Consider the following 19,391-nt stretch of genomic DNA (forward strand, 5'->3'; position numbering starts at 1 on the left):
TGTTAAAACGTAGCATCTCAAACACTACGAGATCTCAAATACGCGATTCTGAAGCTTTTCTGTGATCAATGAAGTTCGACCCTATCCCAATCGATTCATGCTCCAAAGAACACCAAACGATCTATAAGGAATGGTTCAATTGTGTTGATTTAGTTATAGCACAACACACTTCATCTTTCAATGATTTTGTTTTGTTCCAATTTACAGCACAATCGGTTCATGCTCCAAAGAACACCAGACGATCTATAAGGAGTGGTTCAATTGCATTGATTTAGTTACAACACAACACACTTCATCTTTCAGTGATTTTTTTGTTCCAATTTTATATTGTTTGTTCATGTTCATATCCTAAAATTTCACCATGCACTTCATTTTTCAGATAGCGATGGTCGGATTACAGGGAGTGATGCCCCCAAGTTTTTTGCCACGTCCAATTTGTGCTACTGGAGAAGCATGCGAGGTGATTGTGGTGTCTATAGAACACATTGAGTGGGGTTTTCAGAAGAGATGTTGCCATTGAAGACGTTGAGTGAGGGAGCTCAATTTGGGGGTTTAGGGTTTCAGTGTTTTGCTACGCTCTGTGAACCGTTTCAGGATAGGTTTTATGGAGTTTTTCTTTCGTTCGTCTGTCATTGTTAATGGAAGTGAATGATGAGTAAGGTTTTGGGCCTGACTTAGCCCAATTCATGAAACCATCCTCGAAGGTTTTAGTGATTTCATGATATTATAGGATTAGGGTTTGTGATTTTGTGATTTTTTGATAAGGTCTTAAGGTTAGGCTAATTTTTTTACCACAGTTGGTTTAGATGACACATCCATTAATGGATAAATCAGAACGTGATATGTGACAATTAACGTTCGTTTGTAACAGTTAATGTCTAAATCTAGGTTGGGAGACCAAAATTGTGTGATTGGATATAAAAGGAGGATTAAATTCGTGAATAAATTTAAAGGAAAACTAAAATCGAAATTGGAGACAGCAAGGGAAACCAAATTTATAATTTTGCCTAATTATTATAAGCAACTTTTGTCTTGGAAACAAATAGGCCCTATATTGATGAAGCAAACAGGGTAGTTGGTACCAACTTAGTGCTTTTGGACCATATCCATGTGGCTATCATCAGACTCCTGTACAATATTTGCGATAATAATAAAAAAAATATCTTTTTTTATTACATTGTAAGCAAAAAAAATCCCACCAATTTAATTACTCGATCCTTAAACTATTATCTTTTTTTTTCTCTTTGAAGTAAGCTAACTATTTAAGTGATTTTTGAAGTATCAAATACCTATAAGACTATAAACTTAGTCTTTAAATTAAATTTAATAAAGTTTAGAGACTAACTTAACAAGTTTATTCAAGAATATCAATTATAAGATTAGTAAAGATTAGTTCATACTGATAAAAAAATTAGTATGTATATATAAAGCCATTTGCATCAAGCTCAAACTTCCTTCTTGCATATGCGCTCCTCCAAACACATACCAAAATAAGAGGATTGAGATTAAAATATTTAAAACTTTAAAATAAAATTTAATATATCATCAAATCATTAAAAGATTAACCAAACAACAAATAAATCTATAAAGATCTCAATTATCACTCTCTAAAATATCTCAATTAACATCATCATCATAATTATCGTTATCACTACCATGATCACACTGAAGTCACCATCATAATGTTCGACGTCAGCACCACCATCATCAATCGCCATAACCATAGTCATCAACTACCACTATTTCTATCATCATGACTTTTATTGCTTTGTTGCCACTATCATGACTACAATTGCTGTCACTACCATTATTTTCATTGTCACCATCACCATGATTGTCGTCGTCGTTGTTGTCACCATCATTATCGACAGCAACAATAATGATAGTTAATGTCATTTATATTATATGAAAAGTTAAATTACATATCATACGCTTCTTTATTTCTCAACTAACCTTTATCCTTTTTGTCGGTTAATGCCCCTAATTTTTACTTTAAATTAAAAACTTTAACTTATTATTTTTAATCTTTTTGGTATCTCATCTTCTTTTTAAATAGTAAAATATGAATTTTATTTTGTTCCAAAACCTTCCAATCTATAGCATTTATAACATGGTACAATAATTTTTTTTTCACCTTTTAGTTATATTTATTTTATCTCGTTTCATTTCTTATTAAATATTCAAAGATATAAATTGATCGAGAAAAATTTGACTTGACTTTAAAGTATAGCTTTCCAAGTTAACAGAGCTCAGAGGTTAAATGAAAAAAAAAATACTATTAGAAAAAATAAACTACTTTATTTTAGGAAAATATTTTATGATCACAACTGAGACAACAACAAAAGTTATCTTCTTAAATTTAAAACATGTTTTTGAGATGCATGTATATAGAAAAATATAAATAAATTTCAAATAATTATATATATATATATATATATATATATATATATATATATATATATATAATGTTGAAATAATTAAACTAGGTTTTTTGGTACAATAATAACTACACAATTTGAACCTAAAACACCCTGTACAAATTATCTAACCCCTGATACTAAATGGATTTTAATAAATTTTTTACCCGTAGAAATCAAAAACATACGCGTGAGATTTGTAAAATTTATTTATTATATTCAGTAAACTGATCTAAATTTCTCGGTATGGATCCTAATAAATTTGAAACTAATTATAATACATAAACATTACTTTATTACAAACACCCATTTGATACCTTTCATTTCCCCTTATCGCATACTATGTCACCTCCTTGTCTTATGTTACTTTCTTTCCTCTCTCAAGACCTTGATGGGCACATAGCTTAGGTATATATCCCCCAAACATTACCCAACTGTTAATGTATAATTTAATCATACTTAAATTTGTGTAGGACAAAAACTGAAAAGTTCAGTCAAAGATCTTTCACGAGATATATAGTATGGTGATATAATTATACCGATAATGTGATATGGCAAGTGGGTCGGTGCAAATTTGTACCCTATACTATAGTATTCCCGAGGAACCGAAATGCTGCAGCTGATGTGGCCACCAAACTTGTGTTGTGCACTTGTGCTGTTTGGTTTTGCTGTTTGTCTTACGTCTGTGATGGAGAGGGAAAGGGCACATCTACTACTCAATTTGTGGTTGCAGATTTTCGAATTCTAGTCAATGCTTAATTGAGTCAATGAATTACAACCAGGATTTTTTCTTTTAGTTTGATTTATATTATTTGAGATCGAGTTAAATATGATTGTTAGAATTAGGAGAAAATTTTTTAGTTTCATATATTGAAAATCTTCTGTCGTTTGATATCTGTTTTAAACAATTACATTTTTGAAGAAAAAAAAGTTTTCTCTGTTAGTTTTAATACTATAATTATATTTTTAATTTTCTTTTTTTTATTCCTGTGTAGATGACAGTTGAGGAAAAGAGAAAGGGAATCATTTCCTACAAGAAAAACAAAATGCTGTAAGAAGAATTGGCACAAAGAAACTTAGAATATTTTTGAAAGCAGATAATAAGAATCGGGAAAGATGATGAGTACATCTGAACATGCATGATTCAAATTTAAGGGAAATATTTTAGCCTGTGTCTCGATACCTTGACCGGTTGACATTAATTGTGGCATACGATACTGCTGCTAAATTAATATCCAATATTATTATTTTCTTTCTTTAAAATATATATGATGGCAATCAATTCATTTCTTACACTTAAAACTAATGAATTCTTGCGGGAACTGAAACTAGATGTGAAGAGATTGAATTCCTTTTTGTCTACGTCAATATAATTTCTCAATAACTATACAAATTTGGTCCCTAAAGTTTTAATTGTTATTATTAAGTTCCTCCATCAATTTTTCCCATTTCATGCAACCTCAAATCTTCATTTTCTTTCAAAGCTTTCATGAATTAAACTTATTATTAAATCATTTAAAAACCTTTCCCGCTCAAAAGTCAAAAAGTCATAAATTAAAACATCATACTAACCAAAAACTAAAAGATTTCAAAATTTTCCCATTAATTTAAAACCTTATAACCTCACGGTATATAATTTTCATATTGAATCATTCTTTTTTTTAAAAAAAAAAATTAATATTTTTATCGATTTCAAATTTGTCCTAAATAATTATTTGCACAAGTACAAAAAAAAGATTCAATTTGAAAATTCTAATCCAAATAAGGGTACAATGAAGTGATGCAAAAATGGGTGTTGGAGTGTACAAAACAATGGTGATAGTATTGTCACACAAGAATGAATATAACTCAAATAAGGGTTTTTAATATAAAAAAAATGTGGAAAAACAAAGGAAGGAAAGCTACCTTAAAAGAAATAATTGAATTTCTATTAGTAGATCAAAATAAAATAGAAAGACATGTAATAAATTGTAGTTTTTTTAAGTGTAGTAATTGAAATAAGGAAAATTGTACTTGTATTTTAAAATAAAGTACATTTTAGATAGAGAGATTTTTTTACTGCACGGTTACTATAAAACAATTTATAGGGTTAATCAATTAGGAATCACTCAAAATATTAGTTTTAAATATTACTTTTAAAGTAATTATTATACTATAAATACTTAATTGGATCCTTAAGTATTACTTTCTCTTTTAAGTAGTCACTAAATTAATAAAATTGTATAAATAATCTCTCAATATTAAATGTTAATTAATTCGTTTAATTTCTAAGTTGATATATTTTGCTAACGTTTATCGATCAATTTGAAGAATTATTCAATAGTTAAAGAACTACTTAATTAGCACGATTTCTAATTGAGGGATTATTATATAATGTTTATTTTACTCTAGGATCATTTGGGAGAAAAGATAATACTTCAAGGATGAAATTGAGGGTTTATTATCAAAATTAATAATCTTTTTATATATTATTTTAAAATTTTATATGATATTTTTAACTTTATCAATAACTAATATCTATTTCAAGATAAATAATTTATATACAATGCATAAACTTTTGGTATCAGAGTTTAATTTTTATAGATAAAAAAATTAATAACAATAAAAAAATTATTAATTATGAATTATCATGTATGATAAATTAAGTGTCATCTTAAAAAATATAATTATACAGGACATGGCAATTAAATTATTTCTTTAAAATAACATAGTACGAACAAAATCAGAAATAAATTGAATAGCATGGTGCATAAGCGAAAGAAAAGAGAAAAAAAAGGATGAATGATAAATGATATAATGAAAAATAAAGAGAGAAATAAGAAATAAAATAGAGTTGGAGTGAGATAGAAGAGAAAATGAGTCCATATTAATATTTTCCGAATAAATTTAAAGATGCCGTGATGGATCATCTGCCTAGAGCAGACTTTACCTTAATCTAACATATGATAATAAGACTGCTTATACGCAGTATATATAGTCGCTACCTCTGTTTTCTCTAACATCCATCTCTTTCTCAATTTATTGCTTTTCTTTGATATATCACTATACAGCTCTTATTCTTTTTTATTTTATGTAATACTATATCTCTTCTAATGGAAGCCAAAGCAGATTATACACAAGATGGCACTATTGATTTCCGTGGCCAACCTGCAGTTTCATCTAAAACTGGCAAATGGAAGGCTTGCGCTTTTCTTGTTGGTGAGCATATTAAGTTTCTAACCATATATTAATTATAATTAATATTTACTCACTGTTTAAGCTTTTCTTAGATCTGCATGCACTGTTTGATCTCAACTATCTCCAACCTTAGAAGATTTGTTAATTCTCTGGAGAAAAGAATGAAGGACAAAAAATTTGTAGACCCTTAATTGCATCATGCTGATATATAGATTGTTATGCAAGCAGCATATTTTCCTCTTAGTAGTATATTATTCCCAAAAATAAGTCCTTACACTGTTTCTGAATATATAGTACTTGTTAATGGTTATTTCTCTGGAGTTATATTATATAGCATGATATAATAACAAAACATATGATATGATGTTATATAATTCTTAAGTTTGATTTGTGATATGGCATACCATAATATTTGTGCAGGCTATGAAGCATTTGAAAGGATGGCCTTCTATGGAGTGGCTTCAAACTTAGTGAATTACCTTACAAGCCAACTTCATGAAGATACTGTTTCATCAGTGAGGAATGTGAATAACTGGTCAGGATCTGTGTGGATAACGCCAATTCTTGGGGCTTACATAGCAGATTCTTACTTGGGTCGCTTCTGGACTTTCACTCTCTCATCTCTCATTTATGTCTTGGTAAGCTATAAGATCTATCGTTGATATATAGAATCAAGAATCCAATTTTCTATATTTTCTCCATGATGAATTGCGTCTACATTCATCATCTTTTTATTCCAAGTAGAGGAATCATTAATTTTTATATTAATTTTTTAAAAACATTTTTAATATAATTTCCAATTAAATTCCTCTCTCTCTTTTATTTTTAACACCAGTTTGGGTTTAGCTACTCCCAGCCAAAGATTTCAATTCCATTATTTGCACTCGTGGGACGATATATGATTGCTAACTGTCATAAATAGTACAAGACAAGTATTTATGATTCATATAACCCCACCATGAAGCTATGGTCTCACCTCAACCTTGAATTTATATAAATGTATATAAGAGAGGGGAATATTACATGATATTTTGTACGAGATGATTATTCTCTCGTTTAATTTTTAATGTGATTTTTAAAAGGCGTAGATCGAAATAGGAAATATTTTATATAAAATGCTACACACAAAAAGTGAGTTTTTTTCAATATACAGTAATATGTTTGATCTCTTTTTTGAAATTAATATTCTAATTAATACACTTCTTTCAACAGTGAAACTTGTAGAATCTTTTGGACTTTCAATAAATTTGACCTAATATAGTATAGAGAATACGTTTAAAAGTGTATAATTAACATTTCTCTAATATTCATTCCAAAGCATGTGCACATGTCAGTTTATAATATTGAAAATGGATAAGAAATTACATTGGAATGCTGAATTACCATGTGATGTACGTACACGACAAATTTCTCTATTGAGTTTTGTGGCATAAGGATCATGTACATATGCATGCAGGATGAAACTTAATTGAAACCATATGCTTATCATCCCAAAAGAGTAGTGCACCTTAATTTCTTTCATTTATTTGTTTTTAATAACTTTGTGATGTACATTTGTTTAAGCTAGAAAACCAATTCATGCACTCACTATAGTTCCACTAATTGACATCACAGGGAATGACTCTTCTCACAGTAGCCGTGTCACTCAAGAGCCTGAGGCCAACATGCACCAATGGCATATGCAACAAGGCTTCAACCTCACAAATTGCATTTTTCTACACAGCCCTTTACACTATGGCAATTGGGGCAGGTGGAACAAAGCCAAACATCTCAACTTTTGGTGCTGACCAATTTGATGACTTCAATCCCAATGAAAAAGAGCTAAAGGCTTCCTTCTTCAACTGGTGGATGTTTACCTCATTCTTGGGTGCTTTGATAGCCACTTTAGGATTGGTTTACATTCAAGAGAATTTGGGGTGGGGACTAGGGTATGGAATCCCCACTGCTGGTCTTCTATTGTCTTTGGTCATTTTCTACATTGGCACACCAATATATCGCCACAAAGTAAGCACAACAAAAACTCCTGCTAGCGACATAATTCGTGTGCCAATTGCAGCCTTCAGGAATAGAAAACTACAACTCCCTAGTAACCCCTCGGATCTCTATGAGCACAACCTCCAAGATTATGTTAATAGTGGGAAACGCCAAGTCTATCACACTCCCACTCTGAGGTGAGCACATGCGGTTTAACTTAAATTAAAAAACAATACCAGTATTATTATTCATTTTACATTGCTCTTTTTTTATTCATACATTATTACACCCCTGAAATGAATTGTGTTTGATGGACACTCTCTCAGTGTTACTCAATATCTTGAGACAAAAAAGAAATATGATGTAATAGGAAAAGAGAAATTAAAATATCAAATGAGTGTTTATACTTTTTGGAGTTTCATGGATTGTTTTTGTCTTGAAATATGTGACTACATATGAGTGATGGAAAGACAACTAAAATTATTTTTAGACAACTAAAATGTTACTATTATATGATGGAAAGAGAAAGATAAAAAAATAATAAGTATTAATTAAATATTTGGAAAAGTTGAGTGTTAAAAAATCATTGATGCTTGTAAAAATGAATTAAATCACAAACATGTTTCTTTGGTATTATACTTGTTTTAAACTCTATTTCAATATTTTTTTAGTGAAAATTGGGTTTCAGTTTCTAGTATAAAAAGAGTATGGATGTATGTAGGGATAGAGTATATATGAAATTTAAATGAAATCAAAATGTCTTTGCTCATTAATTAGGTTATACAACTCAGGATGAAACATGTGATAAGCAGGGGGAAAACAGATAAAAATATATGTTTAGAAAAAATATTTATAAAAAATGAATAATCAAAAGAGACACCATAGGGGGAGAAGAACAAAATAAGTGGGGCAATGTTTTAATTATTTCATTATTTAAATATTAAAAAATTGACTCCATATTAAATATTGTATATGAATATCTTTTATCATTCACTTATTTTTTTATTCTATTTTTTCATATATATATATATACATATCTAAAATATGTACATCAAACCTAAATGACAGGTCATGTTGTTTCATTTTCATGGTCACGAAACATTTTCCATGTAAGATTGTTGTGCATAAATTGTCCATAAGTGGTAGAGGACTGATTAAACTTGCCCTGGCCTAGTGGGGTAATACACAGTAAAACTTGGAAGCATCCATCTATGAAAGGCAGTATTCCAATTTCCATCTTAATTAACCCTACTCATCATCAATTTGACAGAGAATCTAGAAAATGGTTCATGTCTAAAGATTCCATGTTCCCCGTTTAATCTCTTGGCTCTGAGGCAGTCAAAGTCAAAGGGAGTCTCATTCGTTCTGTACAAATTTGTGTGCACAACCAGGGAACCCACAATTTGAGGCTAAAGAGTGCATGAGGCATTAGGGGCCAACTATGTCATTCTTCTCATTGAATTTTTCCATGTGAACACTTCACACTATCTTCTTTGAGGCCTTCTTTCATCATGACTAGTCACTATCTTTCAGCCAAGTTGTTTTTCCACAGTTGTGACCACTGACCACAGATGCATCACTGTTGCAAAATTATCACAAACAATAGCTATCACATATTGCATGCAAAACACGGTATAGTCCTCATTTGCATTCTTGGTGCATAGAGAGACACATAAGAATCGAATCATATAACAAGTTATTCTCCAAAATTAGTTATATAACCTGTCATGAATGAATAAAAATAAGTTCTATAAAATAACTATTTTTATAAAGCTAGTTATAGTTTTATAACCATAACTATTTTTTAAATAAAAACAATTTATTTGAACTATAACTATTTTTATATAACTGGTTATTATATAACTAGTTATTGTTACTTATGGTTATTTTTTAAAAAACCGGTTATATGATAGGACGGATTCATTAGCGGAAGACTGGATCATTTTGGAACATTTCATTGCTACACAAAAATGACAAATATTTTTTTCTTACACCAATTTTGTTAGAAACTGAAAAGTTAAGTGTGTTCAGGTTTTTGGACAAGGCTGCAATTAAAGAAGACAGTGCTGGCTCCACAAGAGTACCATTGACAGTGTCCCAAGTAGAAGGAGCAAAGCTTATATTTGGCATGGTCCTTGTATGGCTAGTGACACTGATTCCAAGCACCATCTGGGCCCAAATCAACACTCTTTTTGTGAAACAAGGCACCACTTTGGACAGAAACATTGGCCCTCATTTCAAAATTCCATCAGCCTCTCTTGGAAGTTTTGTGACACTCTCCATGCTTCTCTCAGTGCCAATGTATGACTGGTTTTTCGTGCCGTTCATGCGCCAGAAAACCGGCCACCCTAGAGGAATCACATTGCTTCAAAGGCTTGGGATTGGATTTTCAATCCAGATCATAGCCATTGCAATTGCCTATGCAGTAGAAGTTAGAAGAATGCATGTCATAGGAGCAAACCATGTAGCTGGTCCTAAAGATATTGTCCCTATGAGTATATTTTGGTTGATGCCTCAGTATGTACTAATAGGGATAGCAGATGTGTTCAATGCCATAGGATTGCTGGAATTCTTCTATGATCAATCCCCTGAAGACATGCAAAGTCTTGGAACAACATTCTTCACTAGTGGAATTGGTTTTGGGAACTTCTTGAACAGCTTTTTGGTGACAATGGTTGATAAAATAACAGGAAGGGGTGACAAAAAAAGCTGGATAGGGGACAACTTGAATGATTGTCACTTGGACTACTATTATGGGTTTTTGTTGGTCATGTCAAGTGTCAATATGGTGGTTTTTCTTTGGGTTTCAAGTAGATACATCTATAAGAGGGAATCGATAAGGGTCAAGGAGGGCCTTTGTGTTCAAATGGAGGGAAAACCAACTTTGGATGCCTCTCTTGGTTTACAAGTGTGATAATTAACTAGCTATAGGGTGGTAGTAGGCCATGATATATAAATAACCAACCGGTAGAATCATATTAAACCTAAATTTTCTTGACAGATTCTGCGGCAAGCTGATAAATGATTGTTTATTTGAATTTAATTGGCCCCCACCTATAAGTGAAGTTGGAGCCAAATAAATTCAGATACACAAGTTTGCGTAGAATTTATAAATGCATAAACTAATATATCTCACTAGTCACTACACCATGTGTGCTATTTTGTAAAATATGCGTGCAATGTTACTATTTTTTTTTATCCTGCTTTTCTTGCAAATAAAATTTCATGTGCAAATGCAATGTTTCAATATTTCTTTCTGAAGTTTATCTTTATTATTTTTGGAATAGATATATTTTAAATATCGAAGCAATGTATCCAATTAGAAGAACGTAGTGGATTAAAAAAAAATCCACAAATTCTGATGATTGGGTGGTGATTAATATTTATGTCCTTCAAGTAGATATTTGAACCTAATGCAGTGACAGAATGATGAAAATGAAGAACTTAAATCGTATCATAAGTTAATTGTATGGTTTGATTGGAGAGCCCTCTGAACCTATGCTAAATCGAAACGGAGACTTCCTTGAAATCAAGTTGAAACGTTTTTAAGTTGGAATACTATTTGACAAAATTCCACGTGGTTTTAGCCTTATAATCCTATATAACCTTAAGATGCCCGAAAATTTTTCAATTCAGAACTATACAAAGCTTGAAATGAGGACAATATAAAGATTATTTAATGCCCTTCTCTATAGAAGAAAAAAGGGCTAAGGATGAAGTGTCGCCATTGATAGTTTGATAACCAAAATAGATGCATGACACAACAATGAACCACATAACCATCATCACTAAAAAGTAAAAGCATTTTCCTCTCAGTTGCTTTAGCTTCTTGCGCTTAAAAATGGCTGAAGGTGTGAGGTAAACTTCATTGTAGAGGAGCGAGGTTCTTCCTAGAAAACTACTGATAAGTAAATAGAGCTTCATAATGCTAGAGTTTGTGGCAAAATGTGATAAAGCTTCAACCAGTAAAAGCTACACCCTAACTTGAAAAGAGGGGTTGCGAAAAAATACAGTGCACCTTGCACCTTTCTGAGTAAAATATAGAGTTGGTAGCTATTGAGTAAAAATCATCAGTTAAGCTTTTTTTTTAATGAAACAGCACTTATATGATTTGGTGAAAACATTTAACTTCTTTAATTTTTTCATTCTATAGTGTACTTTATAGAATGGACCCTAAGATGATCCAAACTCGAAAAAAAGAACTAATAGTCTAATACAATAAACATTGAGGGCCAAAATTAATTTCGGTTATTACAGAGCAGAAGATTTATTCAACAATTTGTATGTATATAAGCTATCACTTTGTGTGCAATGACTTATTACAAAATAGTTGAAATTTCACCCATTGATAAGGACGGCAAAGGGATTTCACTATTAGTCATACATACATAAGCAAAACCTTGAAGAATATATCAATATATTATGTATGACACCAACGAACAACCTTGATCACACAACAACCGAATAAGCTTCAGCCGAACTTTTCCCTTTTTTTTTTAATAGTACTAAGACTGAACATATTGAAGAACCAAAACCTTTGAAAAACATTACAAATCCTGATTTCGAATTTACATATTGGCATAAAAAAAAGCTATTTCTAGCAATGATATGATGTAATGACATCTCAAAATTCAGCCGGCATTCTCAACCAAAACCATGCATAATATAGTATAAACATCAACAATTCAATTACCATAGTAACTCAACTGTAATTAATTCATAACATGAAAAATCAATGAATCTTTTAAGGAGTACACAAGCTTGCTAGTGCAGATGCTGCTCACCTTGCCAAACACCGACAATATCTTTTAGAGCTGGTCTTAAGTCTTCCTTCAATATCTTCTGGTATTCTAATGCATCACCGCAGGACTTCTTCAACTCGACCAAATGGAAAGATGGGGCAACCTCAAATATTTCAGCATCAATGGAAAGTGGTCCTTTTCTACCTTCCCTGGATCTCTCCAATTTCAGCAACCCTCCATCCTTCTTAATTATCTCCATACTCAAAACGCGAGCAATATCCTCCATTGTAGACATGATGGATGAGGCAGAGCTCATAAATGTAAATTTGGTATCATCCAGTTCAACATTGCCAGCAAAAAGGCCAGACAAGTCAAGCCCAGCAGACAGAGAAATTATATTGAAAGCATTAAACTGTGAAGGTTTAACCAATGCTTGCTCTGCCTCAACAACAGCAGCACTTGTATTCTCACACAAGCAAAAAACTTGATCAGAATCAACTAAAGCCACATTAACAGCCTCTCTTTTCACTTGACCAGATTTGGGTTTGAATCCTTTTCTGAACCACGAATTTTCCATAAGTTTTGCCATGGATATCCTGGTATTTGGGTTGGGGTCAAGGATTTTCGCTAACAGTCTGCGCACTTCAAACGGAAACCAGTTTGGACATTTGTAATCGGCCTTGCCTATTTTGTTATACAGTGACATAAGATTCAAATCATAGAATGGCAAATGACCAGCCAAAAGAACAAATAAGATCACTCCACAAGACCATACATCGGCTTTTGTTCCATCATAGCCCCTTCTACTTATAACCTCAGGAGCCACATATGCAGGAGTTCCACAAATTGTATGCAGCATGTCTTTTTGACGGTGAGATTCAACAAGTGCACTTAATCCAAAATCCGCTACCTTGAGAACTCCATTCTCATCCAAAAGCAAGTTCTCCGGCTTCAAATCTCTGTGATAAACACCCCTGCTGTGGCAAAAATCAACAGCACTGACCAATTGTTGAAAGTACTTCCTTGCCTTGTCCTCAGTGAGTCTACCTTTGGCTATCTTGTTGAAAAGTTCGCCCCCTTTGGCATATTCTATGATGAAGTAAATCTTGGTCTTGGTGGCCAAGACCTCATAAAGCTGCAAAACATTGGGATGTTTAACCAGTCTCATAATCGATATCTCTCGCTTCGTCTGATCCACTAGTCCAATTTTTAGAATTTTCTCCTTGTCAATCACCTTAACGGCAACACTCTCACCAGTTCTGACGTCCCTTGCATGGTAAACCTTCGCAAAGTTTCCTTGACCTAATAGCTTCCCAAACTCATACTTCTCCATCAACACATTCCCTCTTTTCTCCATTTTCAAGCACAAACCCTCAAACATAAATTAAGCACCCCGGTTTTCTAAGAAAGGAACCTTTCTCTCTGTCTTGGATCTGCTTACCCTTGAAAAAACACCACCACCAACACAATAGATACGTTACTCTTTCACCTGAGTCCTTTAATCTCCTCAAGAAGCCACCAAAAAACGCAATTAAGATCAAAATGACTTCAGAGAAGTGGTCTCAATGTTCAGACACGTATTTCATCACCCCCAGTGTCAATTCAAATGCTCTCCCTGAGAATGAGTAACAAAAAACAGTAAAAACACACACATATATGAAGGTTCCAAAACAAACACATACAAAAAAGTTCAATTAGAACAGAAACAATCCAGTGAAAGAACAAAGGGTATTACAAAAATTAAAACTTGAACATTCACAAGGTTAGAACTTAATCAGATGATCATCTAAAACCCAAAAAAGAAGGCAAAACAAAAACGAACCTTTTTTTATACTCTCCCTTGATCGATCATCCAAACAAAAGGAATAAGATAAAAGTTTAGGAGAATTCAGATGAATTACGACAATGAGGAGGCAAAGAAGATGGCACAAAGGGTGTGAAGAATGAAGAAAGAGAAAAAGAAAGGGTTAACGTTGGAAGGGACGAGCGAGAGAGTCGTGAAGAGATGGAACGTTAGACACAGACCAAAAAGCATAATGCTATTCAAAACAGCAAGTAAGCTTAGTTGTTATAAAGGAGTTTCTTACGTTTTCAAATACAAATAAGAGTCCAGATTGAGTTTATTCCGCGTCATCTTTCACTGTCATTCGAAAATGCTTATCGATATTGCAATTTGGTCCCCCCCCACCCCAAGTTTATGTTATACAAAACTCGATGGGGCACCTCGTAGATATTGAGTAGTAAGTGATTTTCATTTGAATTTAATCTAATTTTTATTTAACCTAATTAAATTTAATTGACTTAGATTTATATTTTTTTTGTTTAACAACTCAACACGACCTTATTGAGGTTGAATTGAGCTATTAAGTTAAATATTTAAAAATAAATATTGTCATTTCTTTAACTCTTAACAATAAAAATACCTCAAAATTAGTAGTTTAGTATTGTTTCATTGTTCTTAATTTTTATAATCTAATAGTTAGTATTTATTTCTTCATTGATTTACAACTCATAGTTAGTATTCAATAAAATCATTAAATTGTTTTATAAGTCAATTTTTTTTCTTTTTTATTACTAAATCTCTCACATACGACACACACAAAGAATTAAGCAAATATTAGTTTTAATTATATATTTATTAGATAATTGAGTTGAATTGGATTTCATCATATTTAAAACTTGTAAACTTATTATCCAATTTCAATTATAATTGGGTACACTAGAAAAAACATAATTCAACTCAAGTACCTAGCCCACCAAAATGTAAGTAGTTTGGTATGTTGAACCTTTAACTCAACTTATGCATGTCATTGGATGCTCTATCAGTGGTATTGAGAAAATCTCCCCATTCTACCATTTTTAGTTTTCTTTTTTTTCAAGAAAACAAAAAACCTCACTTCCTCCACCTTAACTTAAGTAACACACTCTAAACTCCGTATACCATTTAGGTATCAATTCTATTATCTTTCTCTATCGATCATGAAACCCATTTTTTTATGTAGTCTTGATTTTAGAACCAAAAGCATTTTATTCTTCCCTCCCACTTTTACCCGATCCAAAATCATTTTTTGGATCAAGCTAGGATCATTATGCTCTTCACTAAGTAATATGGATCTCTGTCTTAGTCCAAATTAAGAAATGAATCTTCGTTAATGTCATTAATTTGCATTACTTACTAGCAAGTGTATTTTTAGGCTCATTGCTGTCCCAAATTTGTAAATTAAACTTCATAATTGTTTGTTGTGAAAAAAAAACAAAAAAGAGAAATAACCAATTGAAGATCACCACAATACAAAAAAGTAGCTTCAAAATTAAGGTTTCAAGGAAGTATATAACTTGATAGACTAAGCAGCCGAATACTAATTCAAAAACACCACAATACGATCTTTGAGAACATTATAACATTAACTTCATAAATTTAATTCAACTCAATGTACAAAAATAGAGCTCATAAGTAAACCAAACCACATGCATTTGAATGCACTAAGATAAAGCAAGCAATAACAAAAAGAAACAACATGATTACTAAGTTTAAAAAATAAATAAAAATTCATTTGTAACAAAGCAAAACCTGGGTTGCACGCGAAGATAGACTTGAGCCCAAATTCTTTCCTGCTTGCTCCCAGTCTTCAGCAAATTCCAGAAAAGTTCACCCATTGCTTAATTTCACCAAGAGAACTAACAGCGTGTTTGGAAACACTGCGTTTTACACGCAAAAAAATCACGTTTGTGATATGAAAAAAAGAACGTAAAAGGAACTAGTGAAGTTCACTTTCACATGAAAAAATCACATCCGTGATCTGTTTCCAAACACGCACTAAATTAGAAAAATATACACATATGTAGCAACTCTTTTACGAAAATACATTCTCATGCATGCATCTTGTTTGGGCACGTAGGGGAGGGGTAGCAAATGAAAACTACCCCCCCAAATTTGATTTTTTTTTTAAGAGGTGCAAAAGGAAACGCCTAGTTTTAAAATATAAACGGTTTTTACGATTGTATTTGTGTTGGTTTCAGATATGATATGATATATTTATATATAAACATGTAGACTTCAGATTTTGTTATCAATGTGCACGTTGCCAAAAAAATTCAGGCTCAGATGTTAGGTAACATTAATATAGTTGAGTGTTGCTTTCTTTGGTTTTGAATTTTTCCCTCTGGTTCAAGGTAAAGTGACCCCACTGCTTACATGTATCTGATCTGGATTTGGTACCTTATCGGTTATCACATTATTTAATTTATGGTATTATCACGTATTTGCGTATTTTTCTCTTCTCTGTAGGTAGCTTAAGTCTTTCACTTGTTTGCTTTTCATACCTTTTTCAATTAACAAAAACGCCTAGCCAACCAGTTTGCACCGATGAAAAAAGTGTATCAACCTACCCATTCTCCATTAAGTATATGATATTTGTTGGTAGACAATATGCATCCAAGGGAAGCTCTCACAATTAAAATTTTGAAGATCTCTAATTAATTTATCCTTTTGTTTTGAAATAGTGAGTCAAAAAAGAAATATATATATCTGACTAGCATAAATATGTAATACGCTTGATGACAAATGGCAGAATAATCTGTTTTGAGAAAAAAGTACAAAAACTTAACAACTTATAAGAAAATCAATTATTAATATTGCATATACATGTATAATGAATTTATCAAAATCCACTTTCTTATTTTTCTTGTTAATAGTTGAGGTTTTTTTTTCATTAATATTTTTTCCTTTAAAGAATCAAATTTACAAAAATGTGAGTATTGTCGAATGAGACATTATTGCCTTCCCATTGAGGATGTGACCATATATTATAGAGTTTTTTTTATAAGCTAAAATTCATTGAATTAAGAGTATGTTATAGTCTAGAGTTTAAGTTTTATAATACTAACTTAATTAGCGAGTCTAGATCCCTCGGGCCTAATTAAGCCGTTTAGTAGAGACCAAGGTCTTCTTTGATTTTCGTTTTCAGAATTTATTTTGAATTTTTAAAAATAAAATAATAGAAAGACATTATTAGATAATTTATTTTCACATATGCATTTTGAAAATTATTTCTAAAATTAAGAAACTATAAACAACATAGAATTGTTTTCGCACGTGCAACTGATTGATGTTGATATCTCGTGTATAATTTTCTTTTAAAAAAATTGGAACTTTCCTTAACAAGCAAAATTGTCTTTTGTTTTGTTTTCAAAATCAATAATGGAAGTTATATAGGAAACTAGTTTTTAAAATAAAAATATATATGATTTATTTCAAACAAGTCTTCAAAGGAGCTGCAAGCATCTCAGCACTTAGCATTCCCCATGAGATTCATCTTCAGCTAGTTAAATGGATTCTTGTAATATATTGATGAGCTTTATCTTTTGGCCAGTTAATAGGATCTTGCAATATTAAAGGTACTTTTGAATCTTATTGTATTAATTAAATTAATTATTCAGCGTCAACAATTTAATCCTGAGAACGGGTAGAGTACTAGGGTGCCTTTTTATTTATATTAAAAACCAACCACTCAAATTAAAATCCTAACATCTCATTATGGAGCTGAGTTTTTATTAAGTTTGGGAGCTTTCCTAGAGTATAATATGGCCTTAAGCCTTTGTTGTCATTCATTCTGAAAATCCATCAGGTATCCATAGGTTCCAATTAGGATCATGTTGCAAAGAACCATGTTTTTTTTTTTTTTTGGTGAATTCAAAGAACCATGTTTTTTTTTTTTGGTGAATTCAAAGAACCATGTTTGACACAACATATTCCTACCGAAGAAATGAAGAATGAAAATCATGGTCATGTAGTTGATGTATTCTAGGCTTTTGAAACAATCCCAATCTTGTACGATCTGCCATTATAATAATTACTATATAAGACACGCAACATCTGATCAGTTATATTTAACTCACTTATCAAATATATATCAAAGACAATTGCATCAGCAAACCATCAACATTACCAAAAGATTTGAATCTTCTCGTGTTGTATACTAAACAACTTTTATTTTCAGTCTTTTTTTATTTTTCTTTTTTCACCTACTTTCTCTCTTATTTCTTCTCCATCTACCAAACAAACTAATAAATTCTTTTGATGACATGACTGTGATTCACTAAAAATAGTATTTTTAGTATTATAAGATATATTAAAAAAATCTAACTTAATTGATTGAATATGTATTTGAGTTATGATAAAAATTTTATAATATGATTCGTATAGATAAAAAAATATATATATATTATATATATGATATAATTTTTATAATTCTATTTCATATTGTCACATCTTTGCATGGACCAAATCATTAACGTCATTTTTTTCCAACCTAAAACAACATGACATGGATATGTCTCCGCCACAGGGGAGACTGTAGTGTTGCTTCGTGCGCCTCCATATACTTGCTTGGTGCAGGAAGTTTCACTCCACAAACTGACATGCGTTGGTGGTCAGGCCTACGCCCCGGTTGGGTGCCCTAGAAGCATATCTTACGTTGGGTTTTGGATGGTATACCATGCATTTTTGTTTTTGTTTTTTTTTTTAAATGGCGTTAAACACATTTAAAATAATTATTTATTTACCAATTTTAGAAATATTTAATTTAATTTTCAAATTGATTCACAAAAACTATGTAAAAATTAAGGATATAAGGATATTTTGATAAACCTTTTGAGTAGCTTATAAATTCCTTTAATTAGTTTATTAGTTCCTTTGATCAAGATAAGTATTTGATGATCGAGCATATTTTTTATAAGTTCCTTAAAATTACTTATTTTGATAAATTATTTGAAATAACTTATGAAAAATAAGTTAACTTTAAATTTTTAGCTTTTTTATCCTCAAGTTTATTCTTACTATTTTAATTTTAATTGAATTTATATTTTACCTTTTAATTCAATTTAAAAATTCTTTTTTTTTTGTTTGCTGTATGAAAGAACTCTTATACATGATTTTACATTCTCACACGCACATGACACAAATTTTTATTATTACATGGCTCCTTAAGATTAGAAATTCTTATCATATCAAGTCTTATAATTATTTTGTAATTAGGCAAGTGAGAGACATACACATTTAAGTTCTTATTATACAAGTAAA

The 19,391-nt window shown here is 31.3% G+C and overlaps 2 protein-coding genes across 3 annotated transcripts; one reads left to right on the plus strand and one right to left on the minus strand.

The window, feature by feature from the left end:
- The first annotated feature begins 5,300 nt into the window (after positions 1-5,300).
- LOC100815188 (protein NRT1/ PTR FAMILY 5.1) lies at positions 5,301-10,802 on the plus strand. Its single transcript, XM_003538448.5, has 4 exons — positions 5,301-5,615; positions 6,015-6,232; positions 7,209-7,765; positions 9,600-10,802. Exons 1-4 carry the CDS (start codon positions 5,510-5,512, stop codon positions 10,480-10,482), a joined length of 1,764 nt encoding a protein of 587 aa, XP_003538496.1. The 5' UTR covers positions 5,301-5,509; the 3' UTR covers positions 10,483-10,802.
- A 1,155-nt stretch (positions 10,803-11,957) lies between these two features.
- On the minus strand, positions 11,958-16,305 carry LOC100816254 (CBL-interacting protein kinase 2). 2 transcript variants are annotated; one of them, XM_006591335.3, is made up of 2 exons: positions 15,882-16,305; positions 11,958-13,925 (listed from the first exon to the last, which is right to left on the minus strand). In XM_006591335.3, exon 2 carries the CDS (start codon positions 13,689-13,691, stop codon positions 12,333-12,335), a length of 1,359 nt encoding a protein of 452 aa, XP_006591398.1. In that variant the 5' UTR covers positions 13,692-13,925; positions 15,882-16,305; the 3' UTR covers positions 11,958-12,332. The 2 variants fall into 2 exon arrangements, with proteins under 2 accessions (XP_006591398.1, XP_003538498.2); XM_003538450.5 differs by lacking the exon at positions 15,882-16,305 and adding an exon at positions 14,133-14,371.
- Positions 16,306-19,391: the final 3,086 nt, after the last annotated feature.

Source organism: Glycine max, chromosome 11 (genome assembly GCF_000004515.6).
Source record: "Glycine max cultivar Williams 82 chromosome 11, Glycine_max_v4.0, whole genome shotgun sequence".
In the NCBI taxonomy this organism is placed as follows: Eukaryota; Viridiplantae; Streptophyta; class Magnoliopsida; order Fabales; family Fabaceae; genus Glycine; species Glycine max.